We start from the raw sequence: 16406 nt of genomic DNA on the forward strand, positions 1-16406 counted from the left end.
GTCTCCCTGCAACATTAAAAATATGTAGCAGATAAATGATTAAATATTTTTATTCATTATTATTTAAAATGGATATCCCCTTGCATACAACAGAACTAATAATTTCTCTATTTCCACACAGCCGAGGCAACGAGAATAGACTAGCGCTACGGCGACAGACCATCCTCCGGGAGAAGGGGAGGAGACAGGCCAGCCGAGGGCCAGCCTATATGTTCAATGACCACTCAACAAGTCTTTCTCTTGAGGAAGAGCGCTTTCTGGATGCAGCAGAATATGGAAATATTCCAGTGATTCGCAAAATGCTGGAAGAATGTCCCTCGCTCAATGTGAACTGTGTGGACTATATGGGGCAGAACGCCTTGCAGCTGGCGGTTGCCAATGAGCACCTGGAGATCACAGAACTTCTGCTGAAGAAGGAGAACCTGGCCCGGGTTGGGGATGCCTTGCTTTTGGCTATTAGCAAAGGTTACGTCCGGATAGTGGAAGCCATCCTAAACCATCCCGCGTTTGCCGAGGGCAAGAGGCTTGCATTGAGTCCAAGCCAGTCAGAGCTCCAGCACGATGACTTCTATGCATACGATGAAGATGGCACACGGTTTTCCCATGACGTTACACCCATCATCCTGGCCGCTCACTGCCATGAGTATGAGATTGTCCACACTCTGCTGAGGAAAGGAGCTCGGATTGATAGGCCACATGACTATTTCTGCAAGTGCAGTGAATGCAATCAGAAACAAAAGCATGACTCTTTCAGCCATTCTAGGTCTAGAATCAATGCCTACAAAGGTCTGGCCAGCCCCGCTTATCTGTCTTTGTCCAGTGAAGACCCTGTAATGACTGCCTTAGAGCTCAGCAATGAGTTGGCTGTGCTTGCCAACATTGAGAAAGAGTTTAAGGTGAGTAGAGGGTTACCAATGCTGACAGACACAGGATTGCAAACCTCAATCAAAGGTCTTTCTCCCTTTCTTTGAACAGTAAGAGGTCAGCATCATCTTCACAAATCAGCAGGCTAACGTGGGAAAATGTGTAATTGTTTAGTGAATGGGGGATTTAAATATTTGGGATTATCTTGTTGCTCTGTGCTGATGGTAATTCATGATGCTTATGTAGAAGATGCCAGTGAAATAATTTTCCAGTTCCTACCAGGAAGGATAGTAAAGGAGTCCTTTCAAACCCATGGGTGAAGCTGGCTTAGGACAGGGGAAAGAGGAGACTGAAGTGGGACAGATTGGTCACGTATGCAAGCCAAATTGCTGGGTGCTGCTAAACCCTCATAAATTCTCATTGTTTTCTTGGAATTGGACTGAAAATTTCTCACTTCTCACAATGTTTTAGAGTTATTACTAAAATAACTCTGAATAATGTCCTTCTTGTCCTTTTTTAATGTGTTGCTTTTCTCTGGTGTTTGTACTAGCCTCTTCCTCTTTATTTATTTGTACCTATTTGTATACGAACTCCCTGAACTTAATGACTTTTTCAGTGTTATATAGAATTTTTAATGTTACAAAAATTTCTGACTTTTAAAAAAATAAATAGTTGAGACCCAGGGATTCAAATCCCCTTAGATCCTTGAAGCATTTGTTTTTTTTAAAAAAAAATGTAGATAAAATGGTGGACAACCTACAAAAATATTTACTACAGTTTATGTGTGTTAAGACAGTAAGAATGTAAGCTTTTTGCTCTCAGTAAATGCAAAGTCAGGCCTTGTGCAAACAGTGTTAATTATGACTTAGGTTAGGTAAAATCACTTGGACTGCGTTATGTGACTTATGTGACTGCTTTGAAAGCAGATGGTAGTACATGATACTGCTGTGACACAGCAAGATATCTAGACTTCACCAGCAGGAGATCAAACCACTTCCAAAGCAAGAAGAGTTTCATTTCCAGCATTCCATTAGGAAGAGTCTGAAGTTGCCATGGTCAATGTTAATCTTCTCAGCAGTAGCACAGTTCTCAAGGCCATGAGCCCACCTCTGTGCAGCCAGCCTGAGCTGAGATGCTGCAATTCTGAATTAATTACTCCTGACTAGTTCTTGTAGGTGTACCTTTGTGGCACCAACCTGTTGTAAGAAGCTGAAATATTTCTTGGAGGGGGAATGTACAACAGGTTCTTAAAAACAGCAGCTAAACAGCTGGAATAGGAACAGAGTATAATTTTTATTTTATTTCAGTAACACCAAATTTTGGCAAGGTTCTTTCAGCTTAAAGCAGAGGATGAAAGTCTGTCCCATGGAGCTCCTGGTAGAAATCCTTAGGACATCAGTGGGCTGAGATTTCATCCAGTGCTTTCATGTACAGTTCAGAGAAAAGTATTTAAACGACATACTCTTGTTTCTTTCTCTTCAGCAGCTGCTGAAGATGTGAACAAAAGAACTTGATTAACTTAAAGGCGAGTAAATTTAGAACAGATCAGAAGAACATTTTTCATACACCATAAATGCAGCCTGTTAAGTTCATGGCTATGTTGAGATAAATAGCATGTCTGACTTGTAGGGACTGTATCGCCACATTTACCACAGTTGGAGCGACACAGTCTGAGATTATTATAAAGGTAAATAAAATCATCAACTGGAATTGTCAGCAAGAAGTGTCCTTCAAATGTATTCTGCAGGACGCAACTGGTGAGATGAACTGGAAGAGCAGTATTTGTCCCTGGTGCCACCAGGGCAGGGAGCGGAGCACATGGGTGAGGAAAGCTGGTTCAGGAAGCGCGACTCTGCGGCCTGTCCTGAAGTGCCGTCAGGAGCTCCTTCCTCAGCTTGACCTGCCTCATCCCTGAGTGACTCTTGGCTTTTTAGTTCCTCTTTTGCCTCAGTTTTCTTCTCTAAAATTAAAGCTCTCCTTCCCGGGTAGCGTTGTATAAATAATTACAAGAGATTTTGAGGTCCTGTCCCTCAGCAGAAATGGGAGGCTGGAGAAGAGACAGAGCAGGTCTGTGTTGCCAGGTGTTAGTCAGCCAAGCTCTGCTGAGTACGTACATACTCCTTGGAGTAGAGTGAAGTGGAACAGGAGTAATGAGGAGCAGGGGCACAAGGCAACGCGGAAATTTAATGCTCCCTTAATTTAAGGTTTCACCAGGAGCAGGCGACTGGCAACACAAGGTCTTTTGGGAACATTTTTATAGGTTCTAAAATCACGTGGTGGTTCTGGATAAATATTAAAGACAAAGGAGTACTTTTATATGTGCACTGATGAGAATTAACATCTACGCTATTAATAAGTGATAACAGAAATACGTGGTTTAGAGTTAGTGCAGGTGGTGCAACAGTTGTGTATACAAGCTGCAGGGAATGGATGCTGTTGTCTTTACTGAGTCTGGGCTTGTTTGTGCTCCTACAAGTTCATATTCCCACTTGCAGCAACTTACCTAAAGTTGTTGCCCTTTATTTCAGGAGTTTGCTACAATTATCCGGATAACGTACTTCCTATGTAAAAATGTAGTTTTCATAAAAATGTGTTACACGTGTTAGTGTAATCAAAACAAGTATATTTTAGAGCATAGGTTGTCTGGACACGGCAAATCTTTAGCTCCATCTAGGGTTTGCCTGAGTTATTTAAATTATTTAAAATATTGCCTAAATGCAAATTGAACTTTCTGGTAAAAGTCACCTGTTTTATAGTGCTGATGGAATATTGTTGCAGGGGAGCTTCATAGTGAGTGCCTGCAGCAACCAGTGACACAGACACCTCTCAGGTCTTTGGCAGAGGCAATGGAAGGTTTGATGCTGAATTGTGATGCCAGTGCTTCATGACTATCTTAAAAGTTACTTCTCTCTCCTGTCTTACACCATCGTTTAAGGTTAGAGGTAACACTGGCTGTGAAACTGGCTGATTCACACAAAATGAAATGCACAAGGCAAAGTGGAAATGGAAATGGAAATGCCATAATCAGTGGAAACTGCTCTGTAGCTCTATTATCGAGCACTACCTGCCTGTTGAATGTGGTTTTTACAAGTGTTTTGGAGGATAATTTTTTTTAGGAGTAACATCAGAAGAAAGTAGAAGATGATTTCTGAAGGAAGATTAACTGGACAGGTGTGCCAGGCACAGTGTAGGAATATTTCTGCACCAAGCAAACAGCTAATTCAGGCTTCCTCAGTAATTCTGAGATCCTTAGGATTTTTGGAATGCCACTTAATGTAGCTTTTTATGACATGGCTAAGTGTGCAGCTTTTCAAGGTTTGATATCAGATAGAATTTTTTTTTAATTTTGGGGGATTGTACTTGTATTTTCTGTTGTCTAAATTGTTTGATCATCCTAGAGCTAATATTTCTATTACATCCGTAAGGATGTAGATGATATCTGACATGTCCTGCAGAGATGTGACATGCAGTTCTGAGAGTGACAGCTGTGGCCCAGCACTGTTCAAAATGCATAAGATTTGCATTTAGTACAAAGTCCTCTGCAGCTATAATGGCAAAAGACTGTTTTATTGTTTAATGGAATGGAATGGAAAAGTGCATTTTTAAAAGAAACCTAGATATGTTACTGTTTGCTGTAATTTAATACCCTAATAAGGTAATCTGAGATTGCTTTTCTGATGAGAAGCGAAATGATGAGATTGCTTTTCTGATGAGAAGCCTCTTTCTTTTTGGAGAAATGGCTGTGGTGATGCCTCCTGCTCTCCTGGCCATACTCTGCTGCTTTCATGGTCAGAGGTAAGGCAAGTCATGGTCAGCTGAGGTTTTCAGAGTGACCGTGGCCTGCTTGCTGCCTTACTTGGGACTCCAGGACAGTCTGCAGCTGCTGCTACCGTGAAGAGCAGGTGACCCCTCTCAGCAACAGCCACTGTCACCCCCCCACACTCCTGTAGTTCCTCTGCCACCAGCATCTTGTTCCCCTGGTTCCTCATCCCCACAGCTCCCACCCCAAATCATCACCTTCCTTTTGCAGTATGGGAGCAGCCAGCGCTGCCCTCTCATCCTTGCTCTGGCAAAATTTGGCAAAACTGAGCTTTTCTTAAACTGCTGAGGAGCCCTGGACCAACATTTTCACGTGTGTAAAATAAAGCACACACATGCTTTATTGCAGAATTAAGGGTTGGTTCTTTTTGAGCCTCCAACTGTAATTTAATTGCTAACTACCTTATCAAGTCTCCCAGGACTGCTTTTTTTATTCATTAAATTTACAATTTGCAGTAAAGGAAAACTCACGGAATGGCCTTTGGCCATTTTCAGTAATAACTTAAGCCAAACAAATTACCATGTTCCCTTGACTCACTTTAATGGTAAGACACACATGAGACCCTGGGAGAGGGGGAAGTTTCTGTGTGTGTGTGACAGAGAAAGACACTGAGATGGTGAGAAAAGTGCATTAACCATTTTTGGTGTCACAACACATTTAAGTGGACCAAAGAGACAAGGGGCAAAAGGGGGCCAGTGCAGTAGTCTCTGCAGGTTAACACACTTGATTTCTCAGAAACAAAGTTGCCTGGCTAAAGCCATCTTCCTTCCTTGTGCTCAGACCCCAACAAGTCTTCCTGTAGCAATTTAAGACATTATCATCCCATCTGTGCTCCTTCACCTTCCCTAAGAGGCTAAGCTCTTCATAAGGGAATGTGTCTCCAGACAGAGAACATAGAATAGTTTGAGTTGGAAGGGATCTTCAAAGGTCATCTAGTCGTACCCCCTGCCATGAGCAGGGACATCTTCAACCAGATCAGGTTGCTCAGAGCCCCGTCCAGCCTGGCCTGGGATGTCTCCAGGGATGGGGAATCCACCACCATTCTGGGAAACCTGTGCTGGTGTTTTACCACCCTCAGCGTAAAAAATTTCTTCCTCGTGTTTAACCTGAATCTTCCCTCTTCTAGTTTAAAACCATTGTCCCTTGTCCTGTCATAACAGGCCCTGCTAAAAAGTCTGTCCCCATCTTCCTTATAGGGACTCCTTTTAAGTACTGCAAAGCTGGTCCCTGCTCCTTTCCCCACCGATCCTGTGCTCTAACCTGATGGCCAAGGAATATTCAGCTACCCCTGATCACAGCTGGGCAGTATTGCACAAGAGGGGAAGCTGGTTTACTGCATTTGCAAGTGAGAAAATAAAGTGATGGAGCTGATGGAAGAATTGACTGGGTGCTAATGCATACTGTGATACTATACCTAAATTCGGAAGAGATAATTCTGCAAAGTGTAAATGGAGCTACTTTTAAAAGTGCCCATTCAGTGTTCATTTTGATAAATACAACTACACTCAGAAAAATCCTATTCTTAATTAGAATAAATTATCATATATGATTTTTGTTTTAAGACTAGCCAAAGGCATTGGACTTCATCCTGAAGTAATGGTCTCCTCACATATCCATGTCGTGTCTTAGTCACCATAGCTGGAAAATGCTGCTGAAGAGTGCGAGTGTGCATGTATTAATATATATGTATCTCCTACCAGAAAATATGCACATACCAATATACTATGAATATGTTACAATATTTTGTAATGGTTATTTCTGAAGGCCAAATTATTTTGTTCCTAAATCTATTGAATTTTTTTCCTTTTTATCATTTGATGTTCAGGGGTCAGATATCAGTTTGGAACAGTTTATGGTACCTACTCATACCAGGGTACATAGGTTGACTCTTTGTTTTTTGTTTTGTCTGTGAACCTCAAATGGCTACTTTTCCTTTCATTTTGAAGAGGACATTTATGTATCGAAATGATTGAATACTGAATCTTGTCTTAGATGCTGCTACAGAAATGAAAACCAAAAAGAAGGTGATACATTACTCTCCAAAAATGTCTTTCTGTAGTGCCAAGGAGTCAGGATTTTTGTTAATCTCTATGGTTATTCTTCTGAAGAGAGAAAAAAATAAATAATACAATAATCAAATATACAGCATGTCGTGAAATGGTTTGTTTTAGTAGTTAGCTTCTGTTGTCTTTGTAGAGAAATGATGCTGAAGTTCCTTTCTCTTTTATGACAGATCTGAGCAATCTTGCTTACATTACATTATTAAAAAAAGTAAATCATGAGCAGTTTTATGTAGACATACAATTGTGTTTATAACTGTTTGTATATGAATGTCTGCATCCATCTAAGCAAAGCAAAATGTAAGACTTCGATGCAGTCCTTTAATATATCCAAGTAATAAACTGGTATCGTGGTATTGTGGGTAATAAAATATAAACATGCATTAAGTACACCCTTGGCGAATAAATGAGGGTATTCTGTATACTCAAAAGAATGCTTTCTCTTCCAGGATGTGCATTAGATGGCAGTTAGTATGAAGGAAGTAATTAAAAAGAAGGGAGACTGGGAGTGAGAGAAGGGGGAACACTATGAAGAACAGACCAGAAGAGGGGGGAAATGTGTCACTGTAGTAGAAGCATGCATAGCAAGTTACTTTGAGCATGAAACAGAGACAACATGAGCAGTCCTGTATGGTGTGGAGTGGTTGTTTTTTTTTTAGTCTTTTGTTTGGGAAAAATTCTACAGTAATTTAATCTTTTTAAGACATTAAAATTAGCAGAGATCACAAGCATGTCAGAAGTTGTCAGCACATGTAGAAGTCTCTTGTAAGATTTAGGCCAGGAGAAATGTATCTGTATACATCTTTTAGTTTTACATGTACATCTATATCTGTAGCCATCTTATTCTCTACCTGTCTAGCTATATTCATCTTTTATGATGCAAACACAGCGGCAAGTAAGGAGTGGTTAACAAACTGTGGATTGCAATGATCAGAATATCTTTTTTTTGTATTGACTTACACGTTTGGAGAACAGTGACTGAGAACAATATTTGTTAAAGCAATAAGCAACTGAACCTGCAGGTGTAGAGCAATGCTTTGGCTCACACAATGAAGTCTATCACGAGATATTTGAGCTAGAGTGTTGAGTTGAAGTTAGAGATGTGGTGTCACCATGCTTTCTGCAGCACTGCGGACACTGTTGCTGAAAAACAGCAACCAAATCATGTGTGTGCAAGCTAAAAGAGGTGTTGGAACATGAGGAAGATAAGAATAATTCAAGGCTAAAGAAAATTCAATGTATTTATGTGATTCTCAAGAAGGTTCGGAATTTGGTTAGACATGTTCTCCATAGGATGGTCATCTTGACCCCTTGAGATCTCTAAACATAACTGCCTACATCTGAGCTAGTTGTCTAGAGTTGTGTGAGAGCCGGCAAATAGAAAAAAAATCCCTTTTGCTATTCATCTCAACTTGAAACCGTCATTCAAATATGTCATACAATATTTCTGAAAGTGTGTTTTTTACTTTCAATTGGCTCTAAAGCAAGTCTAGAGAAGCAACTCAGGTGTAAAAATGTACAATTTAGATGTCCAAATTGAGATGAATCCTATCTTTGAACATTCAGGGGAAAGAGATGCCTTATAACAAAGTGCTGTTACTCTACCAGAAAAAAGCATAACAAGATGCGAACAAACTGTTGATGCTCACAGATGTGTAGCTGGGATGTTAGAACTATTTCTCTTATTTAAGGTCTAAACAGCAAGTTATATTCTTTCTTCTTATCTTTTATTTTCTAGAATGATTACAAGAAATTGTCTATGCAATGCAAGGATTTTGTAGTTGGACTCCTTGATTTGTGCCGAAATACAGAAGAAGTGGAAGCTATTTTGAATGGTGATGTGGAGATGAGCCATAATAATGGAGAACGTGGTCGCCCCAGCCTTAGCCGCTTAAAACTTGCCATTAAGTATGAAGTTAAAAAAGTAAGCAATTATGTTGATCAGACACATCATGATAGCGGTACTAAATTGTACTATTATTGTTTATGTTTTAGTAGCCTCTGACACTTAAATGAACATTTGGGCCCTTCTGCACAGTGTATTTTACAAACAAAAAAAATCCTTGCCCCAAATAGCTTGCAATATAAACAGGAAGCAGATGTTAATGGTGGATACTAGTCACAGTGAGTATGAGAACAAATGTCTCTAGAAGATACATAGCTATATAAAAATTTGTAGATCTTCACTAGGTTTTACTTTTGATCTATTTTTTAAAAATATGGAAGAAATTCACACTACTTCTGCAGCCTAGAAAAGTGTAAGATCTAATAAAAAACAGAGGATAGCACAGCAGTCCTGTGCGCTGCATGATAACAAATATTGATACACACTTTTGTCAAGCTGTTGTGTCTCACACAGAAAGTTGAGAAAACTTAGTGAAATTGTGTGTCTCAGAGAAATGTGTATTTGTCTGGACAGAGGATCGGAGACACAACCTAGGTGTAATAGCACTGTGGTTCTCACCGCTGAAGATCAGCGGTCTGTGGGCAATTTGGAATACAGGACTTACCATCCCTTCCTTGGCTTGCTTTCGTTTCTACTGGCAGTTTAATACTCTGGTCTACATCCAAAATATTCTCAGTGAAACCAGCTGGGTTAGTAGCTTTACCAAGACCCTTGAATTACTCAGAAAGCTTCTCTTGGATAATATAGGTTGTAAAGTTCTAGGTGACGTGTGTGAACCAGGGAGAAATGATTTGTGCAATGAAGTTTGTACAACCGAAAATCAAGAGGATACAGCTCAGGAAAGCAGGTTACCCTAAAGTAGAGCGATCTCCTGACAGAGCAGCAAGACCTTTGATAAAACTTTTCCTACATAATGAAATGGATCAGATCAACACTATGAAAATAAACAATAACTTATTTCAACAAACTAAACAAAAAAAGTAATCAAAACTCTTAAAAATCCAGTATGGGCTGAATATACAGATCTAATTTGTCAGGGAAGAGTTGCAGGTTTTTGACAGAAATGGAGTTTACAGCTCTTAGGGACACCTAAAACATTTATATGTGAGGAGTATTTACAGGTTCATGAAGGGAAGAAAAGAAGGAAACCATTTTGCCAGAAGAGCACCTACTGGCATATGAACACAAACCTGCAAAACAGTTGGCAAACTGGGGTCACTGAAGAGAGCTGGAACAACTTTTGAAGAGAAAATATCACATTGACCTAGTCCTTCATAGAATTTGAGTCTTAATCCTTCCTTGAACATGAAATTTCTTTCTATACTTTCACTTGCCTGAAAAAGACATTTCTTGCACCTTCAGCCAGTCAGCCTTTAAATATAGAAAATTAGTCTAGAAAAAAAATACTAGATTCAGTTAAATATTTAATTGCATTTCCAGGCCCAGACTTAAAAAATTATGGTGCACAAGAATCCATTGTTTGAATATTAATATCTACCTTAGTAAGATGCTTCTTATACTGTCCAGAGGTTTTGACAGAATAGAGGGTTATAGGCCAAACTTAGCAGTTTTTTCAGTTTGTCCAAAAGTTTCCAGAACCAAGTTATAAATAGTCCCTAGCTGATTTCCTGCAAAAGTGACAGCTGTATTCCTACACCAGGGGAAAAACTTTTTTCCATGTTAGCATGTGAAAATACGGCATATTCTTTCATAACTAAAGACTCTATAACATCCTTTGCAGAACAGAAAAACTTAAAGTTTTGGAATTTCTGAAGTAGTAACATGAAAATTACGTATGTCAGAAACAAGTAGAGTTTGCCTAGATAAAGTTTATGTTTAATTACCCTTAAATGGAAATTAATAGTTTGTGATGGAACATGATGTCAATAAAATAATCATTCTTTGAATTAAAGGATTTATTGTTGCTGATGGCAACATACCTGCATGCTGGGAGATTATGTTCTTCAAAAAAATGTTTTCTCTATACCCTCATTAATGCTCTTTTGAATATAAGGTCAGTTGTGCTATTCCAACATTCTTAGCGCACTTCACATAGTTGTTCCTTTAATAAAATATGTTCTGATAGCAAAATTATTTTTGTGCTCCTTTTCTTTGTTGCAGTTTGTAGCACATCCAAACTGCCAGCAACAACTTCTCTCCATCTGGTATGAGAATTTGTCAGGTTTACGGCAGCAGACCATGGCAGTGAAGTTCCTGGTGGTTCTTGCTGTCGCGGTGGGACTGCCATTCCTCTCAATGGCTTACTGGATTGCTCCATGCAGTAAGGTCAGTCTGTGGAATCTTGTAATGACCTTTTATTAACTCCTGTATCGTCTGTATGTAGATTCCTGTCTGGCAAAGATGGAGCATGAGTGTTACTTACTGACATGCTTAAGTAATACTTCAGAAATGTGTTATTTTAAAGCCGAGTTAGAATGGAATGGCTGCAAGATTGCATGTTCTGGCAATTGTAATTAAGACAGGAAACTGTGTTGTATTAAATGCAGTGTATATTAAATTAAATTACAATGGTTCAGCAAGAGTTGCCTTGTAGAAATTGTACTTCAGAAACAATGATTCAAACTATTCTTCATTTTGTTGTTGCCTTAGTAGGCAGATGCAGAGGATCCTCATTTCCCATTGATTCAGAGATACACTAAGTTCAAGCTGTGAGTTGATTTCAGTTACCTCAAAGGCAATTTTATTTTTGATGATTGAAAATTAATAGATCAAAGTCACTGAAGCATGAATGCCAGAAATTAAAACAATCGTCATCAGTTTTCTAGAAGTCAAAGTGAACCGTGTTGGCTTGTCAAGACAGTGTGCTAATACTTACTATATTCCATGAGGTTTTTAAAGCAGTCATGTAACACCCCCTGCATTCACTTAAAATGCACACCTGGATTCGGATGCTACCACTGTATGTGATTTGAATGATAAATAGTATAGAAAGCCTTTCCACTGAAGATGGATTACAGTCTCTGACCTCTCTGAACTTTGTTTTGAATATCTTTTTTAGTTGATCACTATCCATTTTAAATGGACACCAATGGAAAATTTCCCTTGAGAGTATGTTAGAGGGAACAAATTGGATTATATATGGATTATTCAAGAGGTTACAGTACAACATCCATTATTTTAGCAGGTCAAATCACATACAGTGATTCCAGGGGAAGAAGAAAGTTGAAAGGACTGAGGTCTCTGTGGGTTTTTTTATTGCTCTCTGAGAGGAGAAATGTGGTCCTTTTTTTGTTTTGCCATATTTTTCATTTCTTTCAGTCCGGACAATAAAAATCAGTTCTATCATTTTCAGTTTTCTATATAGTGACTATGATTTTTATGAATACTTTTTTCTAAAAACACACCTTGAGATTCAACATACTTCAGTAATTGGTTTCCAACCATAGCAGTGATTTATCTATTTGTCATTTTCCTTTTTCAAAGATTTATTGGATCTTAAAGTGATTTTGAACCATTGTACATTCTGTAAAAGCTATTTCAGAGTAGGTTTTTAAAGTCAAGGTTCAAGGGACAACATCCTTTAAGGTTCCATTTCTGTTGCTATTTAGTCAGCTCACCATGTGATTTATATGTTGAATGCTTTTTGTTTCATTATATTCTGCAAATGTGAAGTCTAATCCACCTTTTTCACCAGTTGCCGTTTCTTATGTTGTGCTTCACTCGTACTTCAAAATTTGATTCTTCTGTTTTTTGAAGACAGAAATGTTCACTATTTAATTTCAGGATAGGATGGCTCTAACGCAGAACATGATCTGTACCAACAGACTCCATCTGTGTATGAATTGATGGAATTTTCTAAATCTCTTCTCCTCCTACTGAGATAAAGTACGCATTCTTTTTCCAGGTTTGGCGCTACAGGGACAGAAGTGAGAGAAAATACACACAGGATTTGTGATGAAAATAATAGCTTGCAGTGAAGTTATTTTGGCACATTTCTTTGTATTCTCATGCCATGGCTCAGAGAGAGGCAAAAATGTGTTCATCACATTTGCAATGTCACAGTCAGTTACCTGTATAGCTGATCAGTTTCCTCTTTAGGAAAACATTTATTTGATCTTGGACCACAGATACTGAATTGAGAGTTTCAGATCTGGAAGAAATTTCATAAAATACATGGACAAAGCCCTGTTCATTTAGCAGGAATTGACTAGTGTCAGATGCTGAAAGGAATTGAGATTGCCTCTTATTTGAGTTTCAGGCAGCAATCCACATGGAAGCACTTCAAAGTTTTGTGAACAGTTTGCTCTTCATTTCTAATTCTGTGTAAATACTGACATAATTAACCCAAAACTTCTAGAATGCTATTTTATTACATGACATTACATTTTGAAAGAGTAAAAACTCTTTTCAGTTATCTGCAAGAATTTCTAATGTCTATGCTATTCAGTTCTAATTAATATCAGAATTTAGATTTTTAGCTTTATGAGTTCATAAATAATTCAGTCAGCTCCTGGCGAAGATGAGGGATCTGAATTTGAAATTGGTTCTTCTTTCACTGTTCCCAGCCACCACGGGTTGGCATTTCTGAAGAAGTAAATTGTTAAGTCCCTACATGCTTTCTCAAAGCATGTTCTGAGGGTTACATGCATTCCTCTTTCTCACTGTGGTAGAGGAAAAGAAATTGAACATTGTATCCAGTATATGATGAGCTAGGAAACTGTTCTTCCTAAAAAAGTATATGCATTATCTCTTTTTTGTTGTCAGGCCTTTTCTCCAGACAAATACATGTCAAAGTATCCACCATAAAACTACTGTATATCTTGTCCTAATCTAAAGCAACCTCTTCATATAAAACTCTCTCCAAAACTCTATAGCAAACCAAAGACCATAGCACAGATGATAAGAAACCAGGAAAACAAACCAACAAAAAAACATTTAAATTACAGAAAGATATTAAGAGCATTTAGAATATCATGTCCTGGGTCTGTTCAATAGGAAGGAATTTATTATGTCAAAATACATAGTGACATCGAATTACAGAAGGACTCCAGCTTATAGAAGAGTCCAAACTTGCAAGACTATGGCCTTGTCTTTATGTGTTGCTCTTTCTTTCCCTGATTCATATTTTCTGACTTATATGTTCTCCATAAAAAAAATTTGGAATTTTGGAAGTGACATTTCAGGATTTTATTGGATCACTATTGAATGGCAATGTCATAATGCCTTCCAGCATTTATGTAATCACTTCAACTGTAGTCAGTCCTGCTTCCAGGGAGATTTTACTGTACAGGTTGTTTCAAAAAAATGGACCTAATTTGAAATCACTATATCTCTGCAACCACAAACTATCAGTTGTTGTCCCTACAGCAGGTGGAGAGAACATAAAGCATTTATAGAAAGGTTACTAAAACTTGGTAACTCATTAAACCATTTGTAAATTTTTGTGTAATTGTAAAATATTGGATCCATCTTTTTGAAGCACTCTATATAAATGTAAAAAATACTTTTCCATCTCTTTTGAAGGGGCGGGAGGGGGTTCTCTGGGAATTCAGTCTTTTAAATTTTATACTTTTTGGTCAAGGCACATATTAACATTACCTTCTCCAGTATTTTTTCTTCTTTTCTGGCTCTTTCTTTCTGGCATCTATCTCCCAATCCATCTTTGTGAGCACAAGAATAATTCATTTAAAAGGACACTGTCAAGGTACTTTATAATCTTCCAGCTCTGCTTTATTGTGTGTTGTTTATGATCGTTCCTTCCTAGCTTGAAATAAAATCTTTTTCCCATGATGCTTACCTGTTCTCTTTGTAGTTCACGCAAAATAATTGGTTGTTTAAGTCTTCATGAGGCTGGTGGAATATTTGATTTAATAAAAGGCAAAGTAATTTTATTGAGTGAGAAACATAATGAATGCCATGGATTTGCAAAATACTATAAAATAGAAAGAAGATCCAATTTTGTGCCTGCTAACCTTGACAGAGTTCCTTTAACAGTATCTTCTTTTAACATTTGTCTAGTTCTCTCAGTGTTAGTTGTGTTTGAGACCTTACCATCACATCCCCGGCTGCATCCTCTTCTTCTTTGTTTCTGTAAAAGTTGACGGTAAAGACAGCAAAATTTTGACTTTGATAGTGAAACAAGTGTAGCAAAAATATGAATACAGATAACTTACCTTTCTGCTTTCCTTTCCCTTTTCCAGAACACAGATTGTTATGTTTCAGCTGCGATCTGTGACACTTTCAATGATTTCCAAGCAAATTTTGTTAGATACAGATACTGGCTTTATGTAAAATTAGAAGTGTTTTTCTGCAGCTGCCAACTAAGTGAACAACCTAAGACTTTTACTATTAATACAGACACTCTCAAAAATATAGTAAATAATTGCTATAAGTTCGGCCTTATGTGAGCTTGTATGGAACTTCTAGGTTTTTTAAGTGTTGCACTAAGCCATTTTAAAGTTGTCATGGCAAAGTTGATGGCATTTCCATTAAAGAAATTAAGAAGAAAATTAAGATACTACAGATCTATAAACATTACCTTTTAATGCCTCGTGAAGTTTTTAAAAAAGAAAATTCATTCCTGGTGATAATTTAATGCTTTTAGTAAGTGTCAAAATATTTTCTTCGTTGCTTCAGAAAAATGGCTAGCATGTAAGAAATTCAACAATTATAATAAAAATTCATATTGATTACCTGTAATAGACATAGATTCCTCAAAGTAATTACAGAACTATTTCAAACTGCTGAGTTAAAAATACATATATGGTGAAACTGATAGATTATTCCCCTGAAAACAACAAATAAATTGGAACTTTTAAAGTTGACTGTCAGCCTGGCGCCATGGTATACAACTTTTTCCAAATATTATTTCCTGTGTGTTATTGAAATATATATTTCTCTGTGTTATTGTTTTTTTTGCACATTTTTATTTTGGAAAAAGTCAATGCAATACCCTTGTGTTTCATAACCTCTGTTGCAGCTGGGGAGGATAATGCGTGGACCATTTATGAAGTTTGTAGCACATGCAGCCTCTTTCACCATTTTTCTTGGTCTACTTGTAATGAACGCAGCCGACAGATTTGATGGCACCAAACTCCGACCTAATGAAACAATAGGCAATGTAAAACAGCTATTTAGGATGAAAACATCCTGTTTCTCATGGATGGAGATGCTCATTATTTCTTGGGTAATAGGTAAAGTTTAATTTTTGCTTAAATTTGTCTTACTATGATTTCAAGGGAGCTGGACCAAATTTAATCTGTTGCTATTAATGTTATGTGTAAAAATTGCAACAAGGGGAATTTATTCAACTGACTGCATTCCCACATTGGCCTTGTGTTTCTCAGTGGATATCAGCAGGAGTCCCGTGTGCCTAGTTAATCACAAACATTCTGGTTAAGGACTTGGGTGAAATCTGCATCATCTGAAGATGAATGAATTCAATATTACGAATATCAAAGCAAAGTGTCTACCAGTTTTCTGGGAGTTTTTTTGTTGGTTTTGGTTTGTTGGTGTGGGGTTTTTTGGTTGTTTGGTTTTTTGGGGCTGTTTTTTTTTTGGTTGGTTGGTTGGTTGGTTTTTTGGGTTTTATTTTTTTGAGTCAGGCTGTGTCAACTCCCAAGGGGAAGGTTTTCCACCTCATGGGCCCAGTGTTCTTTTGTGTCCAGTTATCTCTTTCTGCTAAGATTCTCTTATTTTGCAAGTATGCCGCAGAATTGATAGCGTACAGCTGAATGTGTTATTGACAAAAGAGAATCAGAATACAGACCCCAGAATACAGAATACAGATTCAGTG

At 38.0% G+C, this 16406-nt stretch overlaps 1 protein-coding gene across 1 annotated transcript in view; it reads left to right on the forward strand.

Annotated features, from left to right (window-relative positions):
* The window catches only part of TRPC6 (transient receptor potential cation channel subfamily C member 6), a gene marked incomplete at its 5' end in the record, with an annotated part of 97465 nt that overhangs the window by 59268 nt on the left and 21791 nt on the right, over positions 1-16406 (forward strand). Inside the window, 4 exons of the mRNA XM_082064331.1 lie at positions 122-896; positions 8483-8668; positions 10772-10936; positions 15591-15804. Coding sequence (XP_081920457.1) covers positions 122-896; positions 8483-8668; positions 10772-10936; positions 15591-15804 — 1340 coding nt within the window. The remainder of the gene's footprint in view (positions 1-121; positions 897-8482; positions 8669-10771; positions 10937-15590; positions 15805-16406) is intronic.

Source organism: Streptopelia decaocto, assembly GCF_964273445.1.
Source record: "Streptopelia decaocto genome assembly, chromosome: 1".
NCBI lineage: Eukaryota > Metazoa > Chordata > Aves > Columbiformes > Columbidae > Streptopelia > Streptopelia decaocto.